General features: G+C 29.2%; 1 protein-coding gene across 1 annotated transcript in view; it reads right to left on the bottom strand.

Moving 5' to 3' along the window:
- LOC115891510 (trissin receptor-like) overlaps positions 1-19,134 on the bottom strand; it is a 31,057-nt gene extending 11,923 nt beyond the window's left edge. The window contains exons 1-2 of the mRNA XM_030911977.1: positions 18,981-19,134; positions 7,148-7,342 (exon numbers count right to left, since the gene is read on the bottom strand). Coding sequence (XP_030767837.1) covers positions 7,148-7,301 — 154 coding nt within the window. The 5' untranslated portion in view covers positions 7,302-7,342; positions 18,981-19,134. The remainder of the gene's footprint in view (positions 1-7,147; positions 7,343-18,980) is intronic.
- Positions 19,135-23,928: the final 4,794 nt, after the last annotated feature.

Genomic DNA, 23,928 nt, shown 5'->3' with positions numbered 1-23,928 from the left:
AGTTGATTACTTTTTGTTCATACCTCATGGATTACTTACATAATAAATAAAATATTTATATTACTTGGTCCTAAATGTAACTCAGATTAAAAGAGTTTATTTATTGAAATGTAATAACCTATATCTATTAACTATTATTTATCAAAGTCTATAGGTATATTCAAATTGATCGCTTTCTTTGCGATAATAATATATTACTACTACGTCACTTCATAGGCAAATTTAGATCAAATTTTTTGTATTTGTCTATGAAAAACATTTTCCAATAATATTTCCTTTATTTCTGATTTATTTTATAATTGTTTTTAAATGCAAATATGCCACAACACATTAATTTTTACCATAAATAAATTCAATTCTACACTAAAATTTATTTTAAAAACACAAACGTTTGTCGCGAAATAATGCGTTTCATTATTTATTTGCAAAAATATTTATGAATCACCAGCAATCAATTTGAAAGGTAATTTTAATTAATATTTTACGATAAAATTAATAATTCATTACAGCGATTTTTTACAGATACTCATTTTTCATCTAGTTCATAAAGAAAAATATTATAGACAACAGTTTAAATAGACATATTCAAAATATATAACACTATTTTGTTACAGTAGAAGAAATCACTATTTTCAGGTTAATAATTTTGTTTTGCATCATTTGTATATTTGTTTCACTGAGAGATGGTGTAGGACTGTTTCACTGAGAGATGGTGTAGGACTGTCGGGCTGAGTATCAACTCAGACAAAACCGCGATAGTGCCATTCACCAGAAGGCGAAGTCTGAAAAACTTGAAAAGAATCCAACTAGGTGGAAAGGAAATACTGCCAACACAGGAAGTCAAATACCTGGGAATAACCCTGGACAGTAAACTCCTGTGGAACAGGCATATTAAGAACACTACCAGCAAAGCCATAAAGGCTCTCATGATATGCAGAAGACTGGCCGGAAATAGATGGGGCTGCTCCCCTAACATTTTGCGCTGGATGTATACCATGATAGTAAGACCCATGATTACTTATGGAGCAGTTGCCTGGTACACAAAACTAGAGCAACGGACGGCAAGGCTAAACCTATGAAAGTCCAGAGACTAGCATGTGTTTGCATCACAGGAGCCATGAGAACCTGTCCAATAGCAGCAATGGAGGTCATTCTAGATCTAACACCACTGCACATTGTCATTGGTAGATATGCCAATGCGACAATGATTAGAATGGTCACTAACGGAATTAGTACTGGGAGAATTGTCAGATCAGGGGCTTGGAACACCCTCAAAAAGGAAATACAACTCATGCAACTCCCAGTGGACGTATGCCAAGAACGTACAACTTTGAGAAACATCTCAATGTAGTATTGATCAATAAAAAGGATTGGAAGAGCGAAACGCTTGCCCAGCAGTTAAAAGACCATAACTTGGTATACTGATGCTTCCAAAACCAATACGGGAACAGGGATCGGAGTGTTTGGGCCGAGAGCTAAATACTCCGAACCAATGGGCACTTACCCTAGTATCCTACAGGCTATAATCTACGCTATCGAAAGATGCGTACAACTTATCTTTGATAGGAACTATCGGAAACAAGAAATAGCCATCTTGTCTGATAGTCAAGCAGCGTTAAAAGCGATCAACTCAGTATCAATCAATTCGAAATTGGTCAAACAATGCATAGAGAAGCTGAATAAATTAGGCAAAGAAAACAAAGTCCTCCTACTCTGGGTGCCTGCTCACCAAGGGATAGAAGGCAATGAAAAAGCAAATAATCTAGCTAGGAAAGGAGCGAACACTCCACTAAGTGGACCAGAACCGTTCTGCTTTCCAAGTGGTAACCAACTCAAGGCGGAACTAAAGAACTTGGAAGATTCCATCCGCAACCTGGAATGGAAATCTTGCAATGGTCTAAGACACTCGAAGAAGTTTCTGAGGGCTTATGATCAAGAAAAATCACAGACCTTCCTGGGTCTGAGTAAGAACAATCTTCGGATTGTCACGGGGTTTTTAACAGGGCACTGTCTCCTCAATGAACACCTCAGTAGATTGAAACTAAGAAGAAACGGCGAATGCAGATTCTGTGGGGAAGATGGGGTAACACCAGTACACCTCATCACTGAGTGCGCCGAGACGACAACCATTCGTGCCATGAATTTTGGTACGACTGATATTGGAGATGGAGAACTACCCTCTATAAAACCGTCCCAGATACTGGCTTTTGTCAAAGCCCTGGGACTGTATGATGAGTTATGATTCAAGAAAGGGGGACACAATGGATCTGTAAGGTCGAAGTGATTAACCCCCCTCCCACTCATTCCAAATTCTAAATTCTAATATTTGTTTCAATCTGCTCTCTATTGATTTGATATAGTTAACATAACTTGTACATTTTGTAGAAAGTAATAAAAATTGTGTGTGCACAATGTGCGCATATTTGAAGTAAAACTTTTTACTAAACGCTATTAAATTGAAGGATTTAAAGGAGACGTTTGAAAAAGTATGTAGTATGTAGTTTGAAATGTTAAGAAAGTAATAAATTAAAACGATATTATATAGTTTTTTACGTGTAACAAATATTTTTTTACATGTAACACATCGTTTTTACAAATAGTTTATACGCGTAAAATAAAAAAAAATGATTGACTTTTACAAAATTTAAATCTATCTTAAAATATCAATATTTTTATAAACACGTGGACTGCTCACAAATACACGTCGTATCACTACATATTTCTACGCCGTTACCACTAGCGTGTGTGTCATAGGCAGGGTTCGGAAGTAGTTAATTAAGACGTAATTTACCTGATTAACTACGTGTAGTTTTTCTTCAAAAACTACGTCTTTCCTCGTTCATTAACTACATGAAAACTACGTTAATAAACTATGTATTGATATTATGAATAATTTTCCTTTTTATGAGTTGTCTAAAAAATATGATGTGAATATTATATTTAAAGCCATATTTCTTCTGTTTTCTTAAATACATCATGTGTTTTCTAAAGCTTCAACTTATTATAACCTCACCTCAAACTCTTTTGATATTTGAAAGTTACATACATAGGTTACATAAACTACACCCACTACATTAACTACATGTAATGTAGTTTATGTAGTTTTTAAAAGTAATATGTAGATTTCCGAACCCTGATCATAGCCATCTCGCTAGCTCTTGTGACACGGCCTTGAATTTTTAATCCCAGCTCGCGTAAAATGTTATACTTCAGAAAAGCAAAGATGTAATACTTTTTTTATTTAAATCATGGCGTTATAACTCTTTCTCCAAAGTGTATTTTAAAATATACGCATTTGTATATACGATATGTACTATAGTGTGGATGTGTAGATGTATATTCAATTCAAATATTTCTTTATAGAAATGAAATATTTGCTTTAAGTAAAAAGTGTCACTTGCATACGGTTGCATTTGATAACCTTTAAAACCGGATTTTTTTAATTTATTGAAATATATATTTTTACATAAGCAAAAAGTTAAATAAGTTGAATTATAGTAGTTTCACCTTGGCTTTTAAATTATTAATAATCATCTTTTTATGTACTATATAAATTTTGTAAAATATATGTGATTTCTGATAGTCATATATCATTATTTTCTGAAAACCACAAAAAAGAAAAAGTTAAACTGGAGTTCGGATCAAATCGAAATAAAATTACCTACATTTGTAAGAATCTTGTACTATAAAGCTTTCAAACAACTGTATTAAGGTATTGAAAGAATTGAATTTATCTTCTTAAGATTTTTTTAAATGACTTTCCTTAATAAAACATAGCATTAAATATAATTGGTACGTTGTACGTATAATAAAATGTTATTTAGTAGATTTTGGAATATTTTATTTAAGAATTTAGAGATAAGTGCAAATTTGTAAGGACAACGTGTGGTACCTGTATTGTTAATTTATTAACACTACAGTTTTTGTTATGGTAAATACATTATTAAGGTAAAGAGACAATAAAACTGTACTGTAAGAACTGTACTTTAATAATTTTAATATTAAAAAGTTTTAACATAATTTTTGAAATTATGAGACCCATTTTGTTAATTCTTTTAATGATGAATTAAAAAACAATGTGTGCACTATGTGCGCATATTTGAAGGAAAACTTCTTACTAACAGCTATTAAATTGATGGATTTCAAGGATATATATTTTTTTATAAATACTTTTTATAAACTTCAAAAAATTAGAGTTAATATAAAACGGTATACTATACTAGCTTTATAATTTTATAATGTTTCTTTAATTTTTATTAACCATTTCATAGAAATTAAGATAGCGACATAACTTTATAGGCAAATGTTAATGTTATTCGAGGCACCATCAAAGAAAGCAATATACGTATTTTCCGAGAGATATTACAGCTTAGTTATTTTGCCATCAAAGGGAAAAAAGAAGAGTAGCCCACGAGTGATTGCATTTTCCTCTGTTAGAAAAATATGTTATCGATATATTAAAAGAAAACCTCTTACTAGTTTGGTGACAGAATGACCCGTGGCCCGTGGCTAACATCATGTTGGTAATAAATGACCTAACCAAAAATCAAGAATAGTTATTTTTAATCCTGGATATTAAAGATTTATTGAAATCCTTGGAAAATGGGTATACCCATTACTATTCTTGATATAAAAAGTGCATTTTTGATTATTTACTTGGGCTAGGATATTAAAATATTGGTTAAAATATGGTTGTGGTTATTTGTGTAGGTATTTATAAAGCTTACTATCTGTTTCGCATTTTCAGTTTTTGATGAGACAATTGATTTTATTTGTAAAATGCCCACAAAAAACCTACCAATGATTCAACGATAGTGTCTTTACTGCTATGATGGGTCATTCCTGCTGTGTGATTTTTAGACCATTTGAAGACTACATGGGAATAACCAGTTGTAACATTTTCATAGAAATTAAGATAGTGACATTACTTTATAGGCAATAGCGTCATTCGAATCAATTTAGTATCGTTCAAATCCATGTTAATAGATAATAAATATTTTGGATTTTTATCTTTTATTTTTAAATATATTTTTGGAACTGCTGATTTTAGTAATTATTAAATTAAACGAACTAAAAAACAATTCTCAGCCATAACCTGTGCCATGCGGCCATAACCGGCTATAAAATAATCAAAATAAGACATATCTCCTGTCAACGATTATTTCGCATGACCTTCGAGTTATGACAAGGTCATGTCCCGCAGCCGTCAATCAAGGCCGACCCGAGACCTTCAGTTTTTACTCCCATCGCGCGTAAAGAAGTTTCACTTCAAAAAATGGAAAAAATTTAATTAATTAAAACCACTAGGATTTCGTACTGGACCAATGCTAATAGTGATAAATAAAATATTACATTTGAAATAGTTATAATTATCTGAAATTTATCTTGACATATTTTATTACAATGAAATTTACAGGTAAGTTGAAATTTCTTTAGTTGAAACTGTAAAATTTTATTATATCTAAGATCTCTTGAAGATTGCATATTAAATGCTTTTAGAACTAACATTATCCAGACTTGACTTTTACCAGTCTTATCTTTGTGGACGCCATTTAATCTGGATCATTTAGCAATGGCATTAAGATGGGTCACTAGAGATACAATGTTTGTACAGTGGTTTGGTTGAGTCGTGTGGGCTCTTATCTTATTTAAAAATATATTTTTTAACCGTCTATTCAATCTCCAATGTGCTTTTAAATTGATTAAATTTGATAAAAAGATTAGCCCTGTTAGGTACTTAAATTCACTATAAAAAAGTAACGTGTTTTACAAAAATCTGCGAGTTATTAGGAATTAAATTTTTTGTAGCAAGTTTTAATCTCTGATATACTTTGGCTATTGGTTTTAAAACTATAAATACATTGGTAATAATTAATTTTATTTTAATTATTCTCTCTGTGTGTGTTTCAAAAATAATTCATAATGCAAATAAATAAGCCTATTAAACAATTATCAATTATAACAGATTAAAAAATGCTTTTGTAGTTTCTGCAATCACATGTTTTAAACTTTATTCGAAAATAAAATGTTTTTACTAGTATTGATAATATTTATAGAAAACACTTAGATCCCTTAACCCTTAACCCTTAGTAAAGATTACAGAGATAGATAGATAACTTATTTTTAAACAGGCAATAATATCAGGCATCCAATTCATACACATTATACAGGGTAGGAGTTTTAAATCGCCGTTGAAAATACGTAAAGGCGTAACTCGTTTATAACGATTTTTCAGGAGAGCGATTTTAAGAAAAATGACTCTACTATTTTAAACATAAGTCTCGGAGTATTAAAATTGGGAGATTCATTTTTGGAGGTTATTGAACTCAAGGCAAGATTAATAAGACAAACGATAAAAATTATTGGTAAATGTACTAAAAAGGTTTTTTTTTAACACATTATTTCAGATACGCCTTTACCATCTTTACGTTATGTGATTAACAAAACGCCCTTAACTTTTTATTTTCCATAAGCGAACATGATGTGCATTGGCGGATCTATCTAAATTTTGTCAAAATTCGAGATACGCCTTTACGTATTTTCATTGGCGAAATAAGTCCAAATATTTTTAGGGGGAAGATATTTGAACCCTAGAAACACGACTATGAATTTTTTTTCGAAAAAAAAAAAAAATTTTGGATTTTTTTGATAAAATATTTGATTTTTTTTTAATTTTCCTTTAAAAAAACGTAATATCTTCACAATATGGCAACGTAGATAGTAGATTAAATTTACAAGAAGGAAAATCAAGAAAAAATTCAGTGGTTCTTAAATTTAAGCAAAAAATAAATTTTTTAACTTTTCAAGTAAAATATCTCGGATATTTTGGACTTATTTGGAAAACGGTAAAGACAAAGTATATTTCTTTTATCAAGATCTACCAGCTCTGAAAATATTTGTACTTATTTAAGACTCACCCTGAAGAAGCCGTGAAATATATTTTCGATAATTTTTCATTAAAATGTTTCTTCAGAAAATTCTTTGGCAAAAACTTCATTCGATTTAATAAAATAAATTAAAAATATATTAAGCAGCTTTGTCTTTTAAATGTTTATTTATACGATAGACAACGTAATTTTGGATAAAATCATCAAGTTCAATAAAGAAATTGTACTGGACTTACTACTTATAACAAATAAAAACTTACCAAAAAAGCACAGACAAAAAACAAGAGTATATAGTGATATAAATATAACTCTGATGTAAGTTTTATCGAATATATACTCTTGATTTTCAGACGACACTATCAAATTATTGGATAAGTTCAAATATCCTGTGGCCTGGGTATCGTTGTAATCCATAATTGAATCACTCTCAGATAGGATTTGGAAACCTCATTGGTCTAGAAAAAAAAGACAATAAACCTTTAGAATACTCGGTGACAAATTTAAATTTAATTACAAATGTTCAAGTAGCAACTTAATAAGAAACAAATTAAGTTATTTGTTTTAAGGGATTATTGTGGATTACAGTTTGTAAACAGATTGAGACGAAACGTAAAAACATTGCGTAAATATATTTTTCGGTAAAAAATAGACCCTTCGATAAAAAGTAATGAAAAATTCCTTGCAGTATTAAATTCTCAAATATTACTTTCAAGAAATTTTAATCGTTATTTAAATCTTGTTACATCCTTGATAAAGAGTATTATATATTTCTAGTAATATATAACAGTGATAATTCTCGGGAAGCGGTCTTATGTCTTTATGTCTTCCTCAGGAGCGTAAGAATTGAGTAAAGAATTAAGAGATATAAAGGTATATATGTTATGGTTAAGGTCCGATATCCGGTTAATGTCGACATTACCCGGTTAATCTCAAGAATAACACAACAAAACAACCAAAAACATAACCAAACCCAAACATTAACCTGTTAATGTCGACATTAACCGGACATCGGACATTAACCGTAACATATACACAAAATACAGGGTGGGGCCTCTCATACGCCGCGAAGGCTCAAAGAAGAACGACAATTTGTATCGAAATGAAATTTTGTGAGCATATGTAAGTTAATTAAGAGCACTACTTTTTAAAAATATTTCCACAGGGTGTCTCCAAAAAAAGTTACATATCAGAGTTGTGTTTTTTGTAATGGAACATCCTATATATTAATTGATTTTTGGATTCTGTAAATAAAGGTGACTTTTATGAGAGTAGTATATGACTAAAATGTACGGTTTTTGACATATTTAACATTTTCTAGAAATATAGAACAATTTTTAAATTACAATAAACGCTACCCAAATTGGATTTTATCTGGTATAGCCTAATATATAGTTAAATTAACGATTGTACTTATATAATTATCAAATTGATTTGATAACTTGATTCAAAAAGTTATACAGGGTGAGACAAAATTAATATTGAACATTGGCCACTTTTAAAAGCTTGTTCCTCTCTTATTTTAAATAGAACACCCAGTATATTATTCCGAAATTAATGGAGAATTCGTGTCTCTTCAAAATACTATTAAGGTTGCCTACCCCTCCAATAAAGATTTTCCCAGATATTTTCATTTACATGATTTCATCTGAGCAGATCTTTATTATTTGATAAATGTAGGTGGAAGTGACATGTCTGACGTTACTTTAACATAGCTGTCTTTAATAACTAGTTATCATTTAGTGTCAGTTAAAACATAAAAAGTTCTCAGAAATTTGCCGAAAATGCAAACTTATCCTACATCAGAAAGAATTAATAGAATACTTAAATGCTCCTGATTTTATCTAGTCTGTTTTTTTATGAGGATATGTTAAAGACAGTGTTTACAAAACTCGACCAACTAGTGTCGAGAACATGAGAGAAATTATTGTAGCTGCTTTTCGAGGTAGAACTCCACATAATATGTTTTTTAAAATAAAAAGATCCTTTTGAAAAGACAATAATTTTATGCAGTTAACAGGAAAGGAAGCATTTTGAGCATTTGATATATATTATAGGTTTATATCTGTTTTAATTCTGTAATAATTAAAATACGTGTATCTTTTTATTTAAACGTGTATGTTTTTATTACCCTTGAGTATTTTACTCTACAATCTTTAACTTTTGTTAAATTAACGAAAAGTACACAGCCACCTAGATTTTTTCAAATAATAAAGATTTACTGACGCAAAATCATACAAATTAAAATATCTGGGAAAATCTTTGTCTGAGGGGTAGGCAACCTTAATAATACTTTGAAGATATATAAATTCCCCATTAAACACCGAAAAAATATACTGAGTGTTCCATTTAAAATAAAGGAGTAATTTGCTTTTAAAAGTGACTAATGTTCCATATTAATTTTGTCTCACCCTGTATATCTTTTCGGGTCAAATTTCAATTTGGTTTAATATACAATGGTTACTGTAATTAAATATCAGACCATACAAGGTCAACTAAAATTTAGGTAGCTGTTATTGAAATTTAAAATTTACTCTTCATTTTCGCAAAAAGTGAAATATGTCAAAATCCTTAGATTTTATGTATATGCTTTTTTAATAAAACTCAGCTTTATTATTTTCCTAAAATCCGAAAATCAATTAATATATAGGGTAGAAAAAACACAACTTTGATGTGTAACTTCTTTTAGGGACATCCTGTATAATTCTATATATTTTTATAAAATGTTTTCAGTTAACCTACATATGCTGCCAAAATTTAATTTATCCGTTCTCCTTGGAGCTTCCGCGGCGTATGAGAGGCGCCACCCTCTACATCAAGAGTACGATAAAACGAGAGAGTCATCAAGAGTACGACAAAACCAGAGTACGATATCTGCTGTATACTGTACAGTACGTGTCAAATTGATTTTTCATGTTTGTTTTGCAATTTTCTTGATGTATTTTGTGTACATACCTCTATAACTCTAATTATTTACGCTCCTGATGAAGACATAAACCATGCCAAATACAGAGCTTTAGAATAAATTGAGTTTGATTTAGAACAGACCGCTTCCCGAGAATTATCACTGTTATTCATTCATACGGTCGAGAATACTTACAAATATCTAGTAATGTACTTACTAATTAGTTTCTACTAACTATCTAGTAACATATATTCAAAAAAAAGTATTGAGATTCTTCTAAATTTTATTTTGCTTGTATTAAGAATATAATTATAAGTAATTTATTGAAAAGTAAATTTTAGCGTACTAGGTACACAATATTTACAATATTTAAGAAAAAAAGTGAATCTCCAAAAAACATACATATTAAATTAGTGAATATTAAAAATGAGGTCAATAAACCAAAAATGTAATACACAAAATACCATGTGAATGTGATAAATTTTATATTGGTGAAACATCTAGACCTTTAAATGTTCGAATTAAAGAACATAAAGATTATTTAGGAACGGCCGATTTTCCCAAATTAGAGATTTGTCAGCATTCATAGAATACAGGGCACAGAGTAGATTTTAACAACGCAAAAATTATTATTAAGGAAGCGATAGCTTCTAAAAGATAAATTAAAGAGGCCTTTTTAATACAATCTAATATAAATAAATGTTTGTTCAGTCATCTGTAAAGGTTAGTAATGTATGGTTGTCGCTTCTTTGATTAGTAAACATAATCATAAATAAACATAAGATTAGTAAAAATTAAGAACAAATTAAAAATAATCATACAGAAAGTTTGAGGCTTTTTGGTTTTTTCTCATCAAGTAATTGTTATCGAGTAGTAATTCTTAATTTTGAAGTGTAACATGGAGATAATGTCATTTTAACAGAACGTCTACATTTTTTACAGACGTATCTGTTGAAAAAAACTAAAGTGTTCTTGAATTATTTTTCAATTTGATTTTCAAATCAAGCGGCAACATTATAACGCCGAAAATTAACCAACCAAATCAGCGTGAATCACTGTTATGTAACAAAAGTAAGGTAATACAGGCCGTGTTTATAAACCTTTGATATCTAAAAAATCGTTAAATAAATTGTGGCACTTACTGGTAAAATAAAAGTTCAACCGCTAGTGTTATACAAAGATAAACAGAAACACTGTAAAGATCAATCAACTTGAGTTCATTAATAATGAAACATCTTACGTCTAAGGCAAGTAATGGTTTATTATTTCTGGGGTTAACAGTCCTTGCAAATTAATTATTTAGACACATGTTGTGAGGTATGGGAAGAAACCAGGAAATGTCAATATCTTGGAGTTTGTAAAATATACAGAATTTGAATTATTTTTGTTAAGTTTAAGTGTTAGACTTTTTTCGGAGTAATACTACGTTTATAGAATTTGGAGATTCTTGTTTTTAACTTTTTTTATATATTATAATTTTATATATGGTAACATAAAATATGTATGTTTATATTTTTCATTATGGGGAGTAAGCAAACAATTTGTTTTCCTGAATGAATTCTAATCATATACGAAATTGTATAATTTAAAGAAACGCGAAAATTTGACACAGCGTCTCGGGTGTCATTCCGCTAAACATTTTCATGATTGCAAAACTTCCCGTTGTACCGGAAGTTGACCAACTTGCTTATATTAAAGGGACCATTCTATGTTTTATTATAGTACAGTTTCTAATTCTGCATAGAATTGTAATTACACTTTTTGTTACGAAAAATAATTCAACATATTTGATTTGTCTATAATATATTTTTTTTTATTTTTCATTAGAATATGGCGCTGAAATATATGATATGGCGCTGAAAATATATGAAAAATGGTTTTGCAATAATTGTGACATTGGCAATAAAACTTGACTGAAAATCCTACAATAAATTTTATTAATCTCTCTAATTTGATTTATCTCCAAAATTAAAAAAAAACGTTATAGCTTGTTAAAAGTGGGATAGTATAACGTCGGTCTGCAAGCAAAACACAAATCTCAAAAACGAATAAATTTTTAATGCAATTTTACTGAACAAATATAATGTGATTATGGACTTAATGACATAAAAATAATTAAAAAATTAAACTTATAATTATTGGAAGACTTAGAGCTAAGTCTTCTAATAATTTTAAGTTTCAGAGTAAGTAGATTTTTTAAAAAATATACAGGATGGTACAAATTTTACTAGGAAAATTTCGGCAGTATATTCTGCAGGTAAAAATAAGTAAAAATTTTTGTATAAGTTTATGTTTTAAAATGCTTCGTTTCGGAGATACAGGGTGGAGAATTTTCATTTTTATTTCGATTTTTCGGATATTTGGATGAAAATTGGTGTCTGGATGTATTTTGACATTAGAAATTCGATTTCGATGTCAGTATGACTCCTACTTGCAGGGGCGCCATTTATATATTTTTGAGCTGTCAATTAGAGTAATAACTTTTCGTCAGTACCTGTATTACTCTACTGATGTAAATATGTACGTTTCCGTCATTTTTTACGTAAAAATGGTCTCTTCGTAAAAATCGCTATTATTACACGTAATGGTTCTCAAGATATTTGAAGTAGAAATAGTGAATATATGTCATAATTGGCAAAAATTATACATGTTCACTGGATAGGTACCATATTATGATCGAAAAAAAAAACGGCGTCCAGTTGGCTGCGAAATGACGATCAATGATATTTCCCATATAAATTTACATATAAGATGACAGCGATATTTATTTCATAGCTATCGCTGACGCCTTTTTTTTCGATCGTACGGTATTAGTCTGAAATAATAAATTTGAAATGTTTTTTTGCCAAAATTTTTATAAAAATTCATGATTAGCTTAAAAAAATAAATGTTTCTTAATTTATCATATCAGTTAAATAACTAGCTATTCAACATGTTTATTTTTTGTCAACAATGATATGTATTGACTATTTCAATTACAAATATCTTAAAAACGGTTGCTCGTAGCGATTTTTACAAAGAGACATTTTTTACGTAAAAATTACGGGAATATATATTTTTTCATTCATTAGTCTTTCTTATACAGGTGCGAACGAAAAGTTATTACACATCAAATCATTTAAAAATATGTAGGTGGCGCCCCCTATAAGTAGGAGTCATATTGACATCAAAATGAAATTTCTCATATCAAAAAACACAGAAACACCAACTTTCATCCAAATATCGAAGTTAGTTCAAAATTTATTTGGAAAAAACCAAATAAAAATAAAACTTCTATACCCTGAATCTCGAAACGAAACATTTTAGAAAATAAATTTATACAAACTTTTTTACTTATTTTTATCTGCATATTCTAAAAGAAATATTGTCAAATGATATAAATAAATCAAAAATTATATAATTTGACTTAGTGCGTTTTTTTATTAGACCTCGATAATATGTTATTGCTGTTTTCTTTGTATTATTTGTTTCATGGTATAATTCTTATCTTAAGTTATTTCTACAGATGCACTGTATAAAACTAAGACTATCAGATACTTTTAAATTTAACCCTTCGAAATTTAGGTAACGAAATTTTCAAAATAAATTGGGTCAATAGCCGATTGAAAATTAGCGTGATTTAAAATGATTACACGAAAGAAAGTCTTATTACAAAATGGTACGATGGCAATGTCGATACTTTACTCTTTTACGAATTCTACTTTGGGAAAATACTCGGCAATCGCTTTAAAAGCTACTTCAACCTGAATTTCAATTTTCTTCTTTGTCTCTCTTTGGAAATTAATCAATCGATTAGAAATTAGCCGCATTAAATATTTAATTATAGGACTTTTTTTGTGATTTAAGCTTGTTTTCAGTTCAGTAAATTTGAAATTTATTTAGCTGTCAATTGAATTGGCAATTGCTATTGAAAGAAATAATAATAATTATTATTAAGAAAACAATTGTATTAGCTACTAGTATACTAAAACATTGGAACTCTTGCTCTTGGAAATTTAGATATTTGAATGTACTAAATATCGTAACTTATTATAACGAGTTAATAGTTAATATCTATACATACAGGGTTAGTTTCCTACGATGTTCTCTATGGGTATCTCGGAAACTATTGGAGATAGAGAGTCGGTTGAATGGGAAAAAATTAGAGTTTTGTGGGGTATAAAGTATAAATATGCGCCTTTCAGATTTTTGATAGTGTATAGCTTGATTTTCATGCATCCGTTGTTGATACGTTGATACGTCGTTGTTGATACATCATTGATACGTTAATACGATACTAATTTTATTGGTAGAATTTAAAGACTTTGATTGGTTAGAAAATAACGCAGTTTTTAAATTTATTGCATTTTCATGTTTCTGTCCCTGGCTGTAGTGTCGTGACCAGGGAATTACTCCAAGACGTATAATGATGCCAAATTGGACTACCCTGTCCGTCATACCAGGCACCCTCTATTGTCTGTGATAATATATCACAGGCTATGGCTAGATAGAACACTAGCCTTTACTGATCTGCCTTTTTACCTTGGGGCTTCAGCGGGCAACCCATTATATTCTCGTATCCCTTACTTCCACAAAAATCCGCTGGCCCTTAAAATTTTCTATTTTATTTTAGTTTTTTTTTTGTTTAGATTAGTTTAGAAAACTAGTCTATATTATTAATTTTTGTATCTACTATTTATATTGTACACAGAAGAAAGCATAAAAACTCTTGTAATTTAAATGCCATCCATAAAAATATTGCACCGCTTTCGTATCACTAATTATCTATTATACATAATTTCAAATACTTAATATGGAATTTACATTTCACAAAAACCAATAAACATTTTTTCTCCCTCACGCTTTCCAGACAATCAATTACTAAAACCACGAGAAAAATGTAGAGTATTCTAGCTTCTACCAAGGCTCATCACGCAAAATATAATTAATTATGGTAATTGGCTTCAAACCATCGGATAATTAAATTCTATACATAATTCTTATTTTGTGCAATATACAAAGACAATTAATTGCAATTATTTTTTATTGCAATCAAGAAACACACTTAGATGAGTTCGAATAATCACATAAATATAAATAAATATTAAGATTGGTTTAATAAATACATATTGTGACGGTAATCCTGATGATAAAAGTTATAAAGCAATTTACAATTTTAATATAAAAAACGGGAACCCGTGGTAGCAATTTGCAACCCCATTTCTGTTTATTATTTGTTTGTTTATCTCGTAGCTTGATTACATTGAACTGATATCAGTCGTACAGTCAAATTCATACACGTGTCAGTTAATCTTCTAATATTTTTCACCGTATTTTCCAATTTTTTTAGAAGTTATATATTTTCGTTTTTTATTTCTAGGGAGCACAGCTTTGCTAGATATCTAAAGCTGATAACGCTGATAATTGTCTTAATGTGGTTAATTATATACATTTTTTCCATAACAACTGTTAAAATTGCCTTATAGGGTAGATTAAATGATACTTTAATAACGCGGATAGGTTAAAAACTTTATTTCTTCTCGCACTTTTTTAATTGCTTTTGAAAATTTTTATATTCTTTTTTATAAGTTATTCGGGATTTAAATGGAAGTAGTTTGGATATGGCCTTTGTCGCCTCAGCTTGAATATCTGTTGGTAATTTACTTATTTTGTTTTGGGCCATTTCTGGCTCCAATTCAATGAGTAATCGACACGAAGGAGAATTAAAAATATTGACTCAAAACTGACAACTAAATAGACAGCTTTATTTATTTGTCAAATTACATAGAAACCAACGCCAACCCAGCACAATATTTTTCCTACTCGTAGTAAATTCCTTGAAATAATAATTTCTAAATATTTTTTAAAACGTAATTCGCTATGGAAAAAAATATTGTTTTATACACGACGATAAAATTGCATTATCGTCTTGTATAAAAAATAGTATAAAACTATTAGTTATCCTGCAATATATTTAAAAGTTTTGTATCGAATTTTAACCGTATATATTGTGAATCATTTTGTATTTAAACACTTTTCAACTTTAATTTGATTTATACCGTTGCCCACTCACCATAGAATAAAATAGTTTATACTAAAAAAAAATAGTACTACTGTTTTGTAGATACCTTGATTAAGGAATTTTATTTGTTTATAGTGTATTGGCGTTTAGGATTGACCTATTTATATCCATTTGTCCCTTTGACGAATACTTTCTTCGTAAAACAAACAACAAGCAATAAATTACGTCTACAATTTTGTGATTGTTGTTTAGTTCTATAAAATACGTGTCCTACTCAAGATGAACAATGAAGACATATGTGACTTATACCTATAATACAAAAAAAAAATTTAAAGGTTGAAAGAATATACGAGTGTTTGGTGACTGATATTTTAACATTGAATATTATTTGTACAAACTTTGAAAACTTAAATTTTGATATTTTTATATACAGATTATAGGTTTAGATATATTTTTGAATTTAAATTTTAGATATGTAAGCTGACGCTGTTTTTGTTTTGATCGTATGATACTTGCACTTATTTAATGTTCACTATACAGGGTGTCTCAGAAATAAGTGCAAGTATTTTAACTGGTAGTATAGTTCAACCCCAGAAACACGCCTATGAGGCCTTTTTCGCCAAAAAAAAATTTTGAAAATTCGAAATTCTTTGAAATTTTTTTTGAATTTTTGTTTAGTTTTTATTTAAAAAGAATAATTTCTTGATAATATGGCAACATAGGTAGTAGATTAAATTTACAAGAAAGAAAATCCAGAAAAGATCCAGTGGTTAAGTGGTTCCACCCCTTAAAATACTTGCACTTTTTTCTGGGACACCCTGTATATTCAAGGGGAGGGTGTACATACAATAATGTCTGATGCCAACCGAAAACGTGTATTTAGTTGCGGTAATGCTAATTTGGATTTTAATCACTTTGCTGAAGTGCGTATACGATAACTATTTTTTACTTTTTAAAAATAATATGAAAATTTAAAATTTCCCACGGATATGATGTCTTTGGGTTAAAATTTCCTTTTTTCTGGATCCCTAAATTTCACAAGAATTGGGAAATTTTCCACGAATTGGCATCACTGGGTGGTTAAAGTTTTCAAGTTGTGTAATAATCAAATTATTCTTAGGAAGTACAGAAACACAATTTCAGTTTCACTTCGCTTGGAACGATAATTATTTCGACAAGAATTGTTCAATTTAAATTATTCATATAATCCAATTTGTTTAAAGTTTATCGAGTAGTGATTATTATCAGAATATATCTTTTCTCAAGCATGGGCAAAAACATCTACTTCCGGCATCCAGTTACTACATCCTAAATTGCTGCCACCGAAGCAATTGGATGCAGACCGTTTGGAATATTTAAAATTTAAATCAGATGAACTTCTGTCTAAAAATATGTTTTCGTCGTGCTTCAGGAACATAATCTAAATTTATGTGGCATTATGTTCTAGTAATGGCTTACTTTACAAATTTTATTAGTAGTATTAATAATTTAGAGCTGAAATTATTTCGAACAGCATGCTAAAAATATTTAATTCTTTCAAATTTTAATAGGAAGCAATAAAAGTGGCTAATAACGGACGTTTCCTGCTTTTCCTTGTCATATAGGTTATATAAGTTATACGGGGTGAGTCTTAAATAAGTGCAAATATTTTAGGAGTGGTATATTTCGACCCCCGAAACACGATTATGAGGTTATTTTGCGAAAAAAAATTGAACATTTGGAATTATTTTAAAATTTTGGAAATTTTTTAGTCTTATATAGTTTAACAACATAATTTCTTCATAATATAGGAACATAGGTAGTAGATTAAATTTACAAGAAAGAAAACCGAGAAAAGATCCAACGGTTCTCAAATTTTAAGCAGTAAAATATTTTTTTTAGAAACTCCGTTATTTTGGACCTATTTGAAAAACGGTAAATAGAAAAGAATATGTTTGTTTTATCGAGATCTACCAGTCCTGAAAATATTTGCAATTATTTAAGACTCACCCTGTATATCAATAAAAAACGTAATATTAACAATGCAAAGAGTTCTTATTTGTTCAAAATTATTGTTTCAAATTTTAACAAATAGTGTTTTCTCGACTATTGTATGCAATTTTAGGGAAGGAAATGCTAACTCAATATACCGGGTGCGTCTCAAAAGTGTCTCACCCCTATAACTTTTTTATTTTTTCAGATAAAAAAACGAGATTTGGTAAAATACTAACATTAGTATATGACAGAAATTAGGATTGATTGACTTGAGTATTCAATTGTTTTCGGTCACTTCCTGTTTCACCGGAAATGACTACAACTTTTGATTTTTAAATGGCACCCTCGGTAATTTTTTACTTTATTTGACATTCTGAATAGAATTCCATATCATATGTCAACTTTTGACATTCTCGCTGAATAAAAAATTGTATTTTAAATTTCAATCTAGAGTGTCATGGCTATGTTAAAAACACTAATTTTTAATCAAGAAGCCTTGTAAAAATAGATTTGATCGTCTAATGTTTTAGTGTCTTATCCTGGCCGGTTAAAATATGCCCAAATCGTATTTTTAATCAAATCTCAATTTTTGAGACGCACCCGGTATAGTATTGAAAAATAAAAAAAAATCGTCAGTCAATATCGTCGTTAATCTAATAATAATTACATACTTTAAATATTTATTTGCATTAACTTGCTAAAAATACTATTTATTAAAAGATTTTTCTATGTAGAAAATACATATAGTAAAAATCTATTAAATAGAAACAAGACTTGCAGCAAGACTACGACTAAGAGTAGACCCTGCAAGACCAAGATCAAGACAAGGGAGTCTTACTCTTGATCTTGCATTTGCTCATCACTCATAGACACTAACATGATACGGGTAGTATAATGTAGTAATATTATTTTAGCTATATTAAATAATATTAGCAGACTTCCGAATCTTTATTTTTGTTTCTAAAAATATACTGTTATATAATATTGTAGTACTGTGTTTTGCAAGAAATTCGTAATATCGAATAGTACTGAAGCTGTTTTTATAACAATATTTTTTTTATATTGTTTATATCAAATTTTAAAGTTAATTATTATTTATATATTTTGTTATACAAAACTGTTTTATACAATTTAATTATATTTACGGTATAGATCAAATCGTTCCAATAATTATAATTTTTCTGTAAAAATAAATAAAATGTTTAGTAACACATACCTTTTTATATGTCATTTGTTGCTCCCGTTCATTTTAGATATACAAAATAGTTCATAATACAATCTCATTTCCATATATTATAACAAAATCGCTTATTTCTGATTAGCACTGGCACTAAAAACGAGAGAATAATTTTAACCTGACATACCTAATAAAAATTGAATTAATATAGTGTGTAGGATACCAAATAAAAGTTGTAATCGTATGTACGTATGAACAAACAAGTCAATATTTAAAAAATTGAATAAACACCCATAGCTTTGATAAGAAATATGTACTAGTACTATTATAAAATAGCAAATGTTTTATATTTATTGCTTAAATTGTTAAACTTCTAGTGCTATATGGATTATACAGGGTGAGTCTTAAATAGGTGCAAATATTTTTAGGGGTGGTATATTTCGACCCCAGAAACATAATTATGAGGGTTTTTTCGACAAAAAAGAAAAAATTAAATTTGGAATTATTTGAAAAAAAATTGGAATTTTTTTTACTTTTTAGTTAAAAAAATAATTTCTTGATAATATGACAACATAGATAGTAGATTAAATTTACAAGAAAGAAAACCCAGCAAAGGTCCAATGGTTCTCAAAAATTAAACAAAAAAATCTTTTTTTTAACTTTCGAAGTAAAATAACTCAGTTATTTTGGACTTGAAAAAAAACGGCAAGGAGCAAATATGTTTCTTTTAGCGAGATCTACCCGCTCTAAAAATATTTGCACTTATTTAAGACTCACCCTGTATATTAGTTAATATATTTTCATTAATAAAAACTAATACTGTGACTTAAGCACTATGTTTGCTTAATGGATAATGTAAAACTGGAAATATTTGACACACCGACACGCCCACATATACAGGGTGTCCCAGAAATAAGTGCATGTATTTTAAGGGGTGGTAGATCACGATAAAAAAACATATTTTCTCTTTATCTCTTTCCAAATAAATCCAAAATAACGGAGTTATTTTACTTTGAAAACTTCCAAAAGAAATGATTTTTGGCTAAAATTTTGAGAACCCTTGAATCTTTTCTGGATTTTCTCTTTTGTAAATTTAATCTAATACTTGTGTTGCCATATTATTAAGAAATTATGGTTTTTAGCTAAAAACTAAAAAAAAATCCCAAAAATTTTTCAAAAAATTTCGAATTTTCAAATTTTTTTTTCGCTAAAAAACCTCATAGGCGTGTTACTGGGGTTGAACTATAGTACCAGTTAAAATACTTGCACTTATTTCTTGAACACCCTGTATATATTAATTAATTAAGCAATTAATAAAAATAAATACCGATTTTGAAATAGATTTCCAAGACGGTACAAAACAAAATATAATTTCTGACTATTATATGAAATTATCGGAATAAAACAATAAGCTGTTTAATATTTCATTGATTTTTAAAGAAAATATTCTTTTAAATATACTTAATATTTATAAATATATCGTTTATTTTTTAATGATTCGTATTTTGCTCTATTTGGCACAGAATGAGTCGTATCTATTACTACTATTACTCTGACATTATGAATAACTAAGGTAACAAAACAAAATACAATACGATCGAAAAAAAACGGCGTCAAGGACGGCTGGGGAATGAAAATCGATGATGATAATTTTGGCGAGGTCAAGCTAGGGATGTCATTTGCTTTGCCCATGCTCTTCTTTACTTTTTAATGACGCTTACTGCCAGTTGGCCTTGAGAAAATTGTAATTTATTTTTATGTTAAATAAAAATGATATTTAAATGGTGTAGTTTAAAATTCGAGACAAAATAGTTCCTTAGAAATAGATTTGTGTGTCTGGAAACGGGGGGGGGGGGGTATTGTTTTTTAATCCCCCTATGTTAATTTTTGACAAGTTTTATGTCAATTTATAGTAAATAATGACGTCTCTGATGATACTCACCAAACCAAGATTATCATAAATTATCATTACCCCTTCGTCGTTTTTTTTTCGACCATGCGGTATCATTTCGGAATATTATCATATTTTAAAAAGTGTTTGGTATAGTATAATTTACTTACTAAATTTATTCAAAAAATATCTCCGAAAGAAATAATAGAGACAAAAATAATCAGAGTAGAACAATAAATGCTGAAGCTAGAGGTTAAGCTTTAAATTTAGTAAATTAATGACGGCTTCAACCATTATTCTTTTTTATCTCCTTCTTTTGGTTAATGGCAGAAATCCAACTTCTCGTTCGCAACGGTGCCTTAACGAGAATAATTTGTTTATTATTCAGATAACAATGTGTTTATTATGAAAGGTTGTTATTGTTTCAAACAGAAATATCTCTTAAATTAAGAAAGTACTCAAAATATAAAAATATATAATATTACACACTCACCGGTATGAAAAACGCACCTTAATTTGCTCATATACCTAATTTAAAGTTTAAAATATATTTTAAACTTTAAATTAGCGGTGAGTGTTTGACGGTGAGTGATAACACCCATTTGTTAACCACTAAGAGAGAAGTTTAATGTAAATATTTATTTCTTAAAATGTTTTATCTATATATTTTACTTTCCCTTGTTAAGTGGCCCATAAACGATTAATATTATTGCGCAATATTATTGACCGTTTAGGGTTTACATTGAAAGGTTGCACAATATACTGTGTCAATCAAAAACAGTTCGATTTTTATTGTGCATTAGTAATTAGCGAGGGGTGTCTCACTCGGGTAAAAAATGTACACGTACTGTCAAAATATCCTTCCACTGCTAAGCGACTACCAATGACTATGTAGAAGACTGCCTATGACTGCCATGTAATTATTATAGGCGACTGCCATAAGACTGCCAATGACTGCCAGCGACTGCCATGAAAATGTACAGGTAATTCCAATAGTGAGACACCCCCCTTAGTTTGTATAGTGTGTGGATAATATTGCACAATAGTTCAGTATATCTTTGTTTTCTCTGCGTGTTTGTCTCGCTGCTCGGCTCTATTTAGAATATTTAGATCAGTGGTTTGTCAGCAAATATGGGATCAAAAGCAAAAGAGGAAGAAAGGCAATTTATTTTAGAGGTCATCGAAAAGCAAAGAATATAGCAACAGAAATAAAAAAAATGAACAATATGATGAATTAAGCTTGATTTTCATTCATCCGTTGTCCGACGATACGTTGATACGATATTAATTTTATGGTAAAATTTAAAAACTTTGATTGGTTAGAAAATAACGCAGTTTTTAAATTTATTGCATTGTTTCCATAACGATTTTGCTATTTTACTTATATTTTTATTATTGTTAGATTAAATTTGTCAAAAAAGTGTCAAAACGTCCGTTATCGTATGAACGGGTCCGTTGACGGGCTGAAGTAAAATATTTACGGATGAAAAGTGACACAAAAACGCTATGACCAATCAGAGCAACGTCGGACCAACGTATAACAGATGCATGAAAATCAAACTTTACTAGGGGAATATGATTAGCAGAAATGGCATCTCTCATCGTAGTATTCTTTTTTTCAATTTCAGATCGGATCATTCATAACAATTCCCCAAATGTTGCTTCATCCATTCGTAGAAAGTTTCGGTAATCAGCAGGTTCACTAACTTTTAATTTTTTTAATAGATTTTCATGACGAGAGGCCAGTATAGCCTCTTTTCTTATACCAATCTTTCATCCATTTACTTCGACACTTTTGTTTCTTTGTTAAACATGGCCAAAATAATGGCAATAGCAGCTTGTTTTTTCTTATCCATGTTAACCAAAGTGCAAAACAAAACTAGTTATTGAACAAATTCATTGTACTGTTTGGAGATACTAACAATATTATTGCGCAAACATGTTGACCGTCTGTGGGCCCCTTTTAGAAATACACTCTTTAAAATAATTGCTTAGAATTAAAAATATTCAATAACTAATTTTTTATTAATATAATCTTTTGATTTTAATTTTTTTGAAAGGAAATAAAAGATATAAAAAAATTTCAATTTTTTTGTATTTACAGCCAAAAATAGCTACTGCTGCTTTATTTTTATGCAGAAGTATAAAGTATATTATGAAAATAAAGTATAGGGAATACTTATTAAAGAGTGATTGGCTATCTTATAAGATACGTAGAGATGTCTAATTTTTTTTTCTATATTACCATGTAGCATGAAAATGCAGAGAGATATAGCAATGTCAAGCAAAAAATAAGTATAAAAAATGTCTCTTTACCAAGAGAAAAAATAACTACAATCTAAATGAGACAGTTTTCATAAGTTGATGTTATTAGGCAATGCTATTTATTCATCATTCTTAGTAACGTTAGTTGTAAAATTATTTATTCTTTGCTATAGTTTTTAAAGTAATAAAATTACTAATTTCTAAATTTTGGTTATAAATAGGATTTAGTAATTGCAATAATTGAGTTATGAAATCGATATAAGAAAAGGGATCGTGGGTGCAAAAAAATTACGAGACGTTTTCAATTCATTCAAACAGTCAGTGAGAGCATACCGCTATTATTCGTAACAAGCAATTTGTGGCAATCGTTTGTTCCACTATTTTTAAAGTCAATGTATCATGCAACACCAATAACACGCGACACAAACCTGAGTAAAAATCAGGAAATTAGTATCTATCTATTTTGTATAATTTTTCTTTTATCATATTGTGTCAGTAATTAGAATTAGTATCACTATGATTAAGTTAGCGTCATTGGATTAGAATTAAAAATATATGTCTTGTGTTTTTGTCATAAGTACGTATGTATGATTCAATTAACCTATCAAGTGTATTTAACTCAAATCTAAAAGAAGAAAAAGACTCAAAGTCTTTCTTAACTCATTTATAAACTGATTTTTAAACTTTTAATACTTGATACTGCTTGATGCTGCTGATGACTTGATATTGATTATTTGGATATACTTATAATCAAGTCACTGGTTATAAAACATTTTTTCATATTACATTATAGTTTGGTTTTAAAAATATACAAATTTAAAGTTGTTAACT

Source organism: Sitophilus oryzae, unplaced genomic scaffold (genome assembly GCF_002938485.1).
Source record: "Sitophilus oryzae breed Bouriz unplaced genomic scaffold, Soryzae_2.0 scaffold_1184_pilon_pilon, whole genome shotgun sequence".
Taxonomy (NCBI): domain Eukaryota; kingdom Metazoa; phylum Arthropoda; class Insecta; order Coleoptera; family Curculionidae; genus Sitophilus; species Sitophilus oryzae.
The sequence above is the reverse complement of the archived record's forward strand: the minus strand, read 5'-3'. Positions and strand labels throughout refer to the sequence as shown.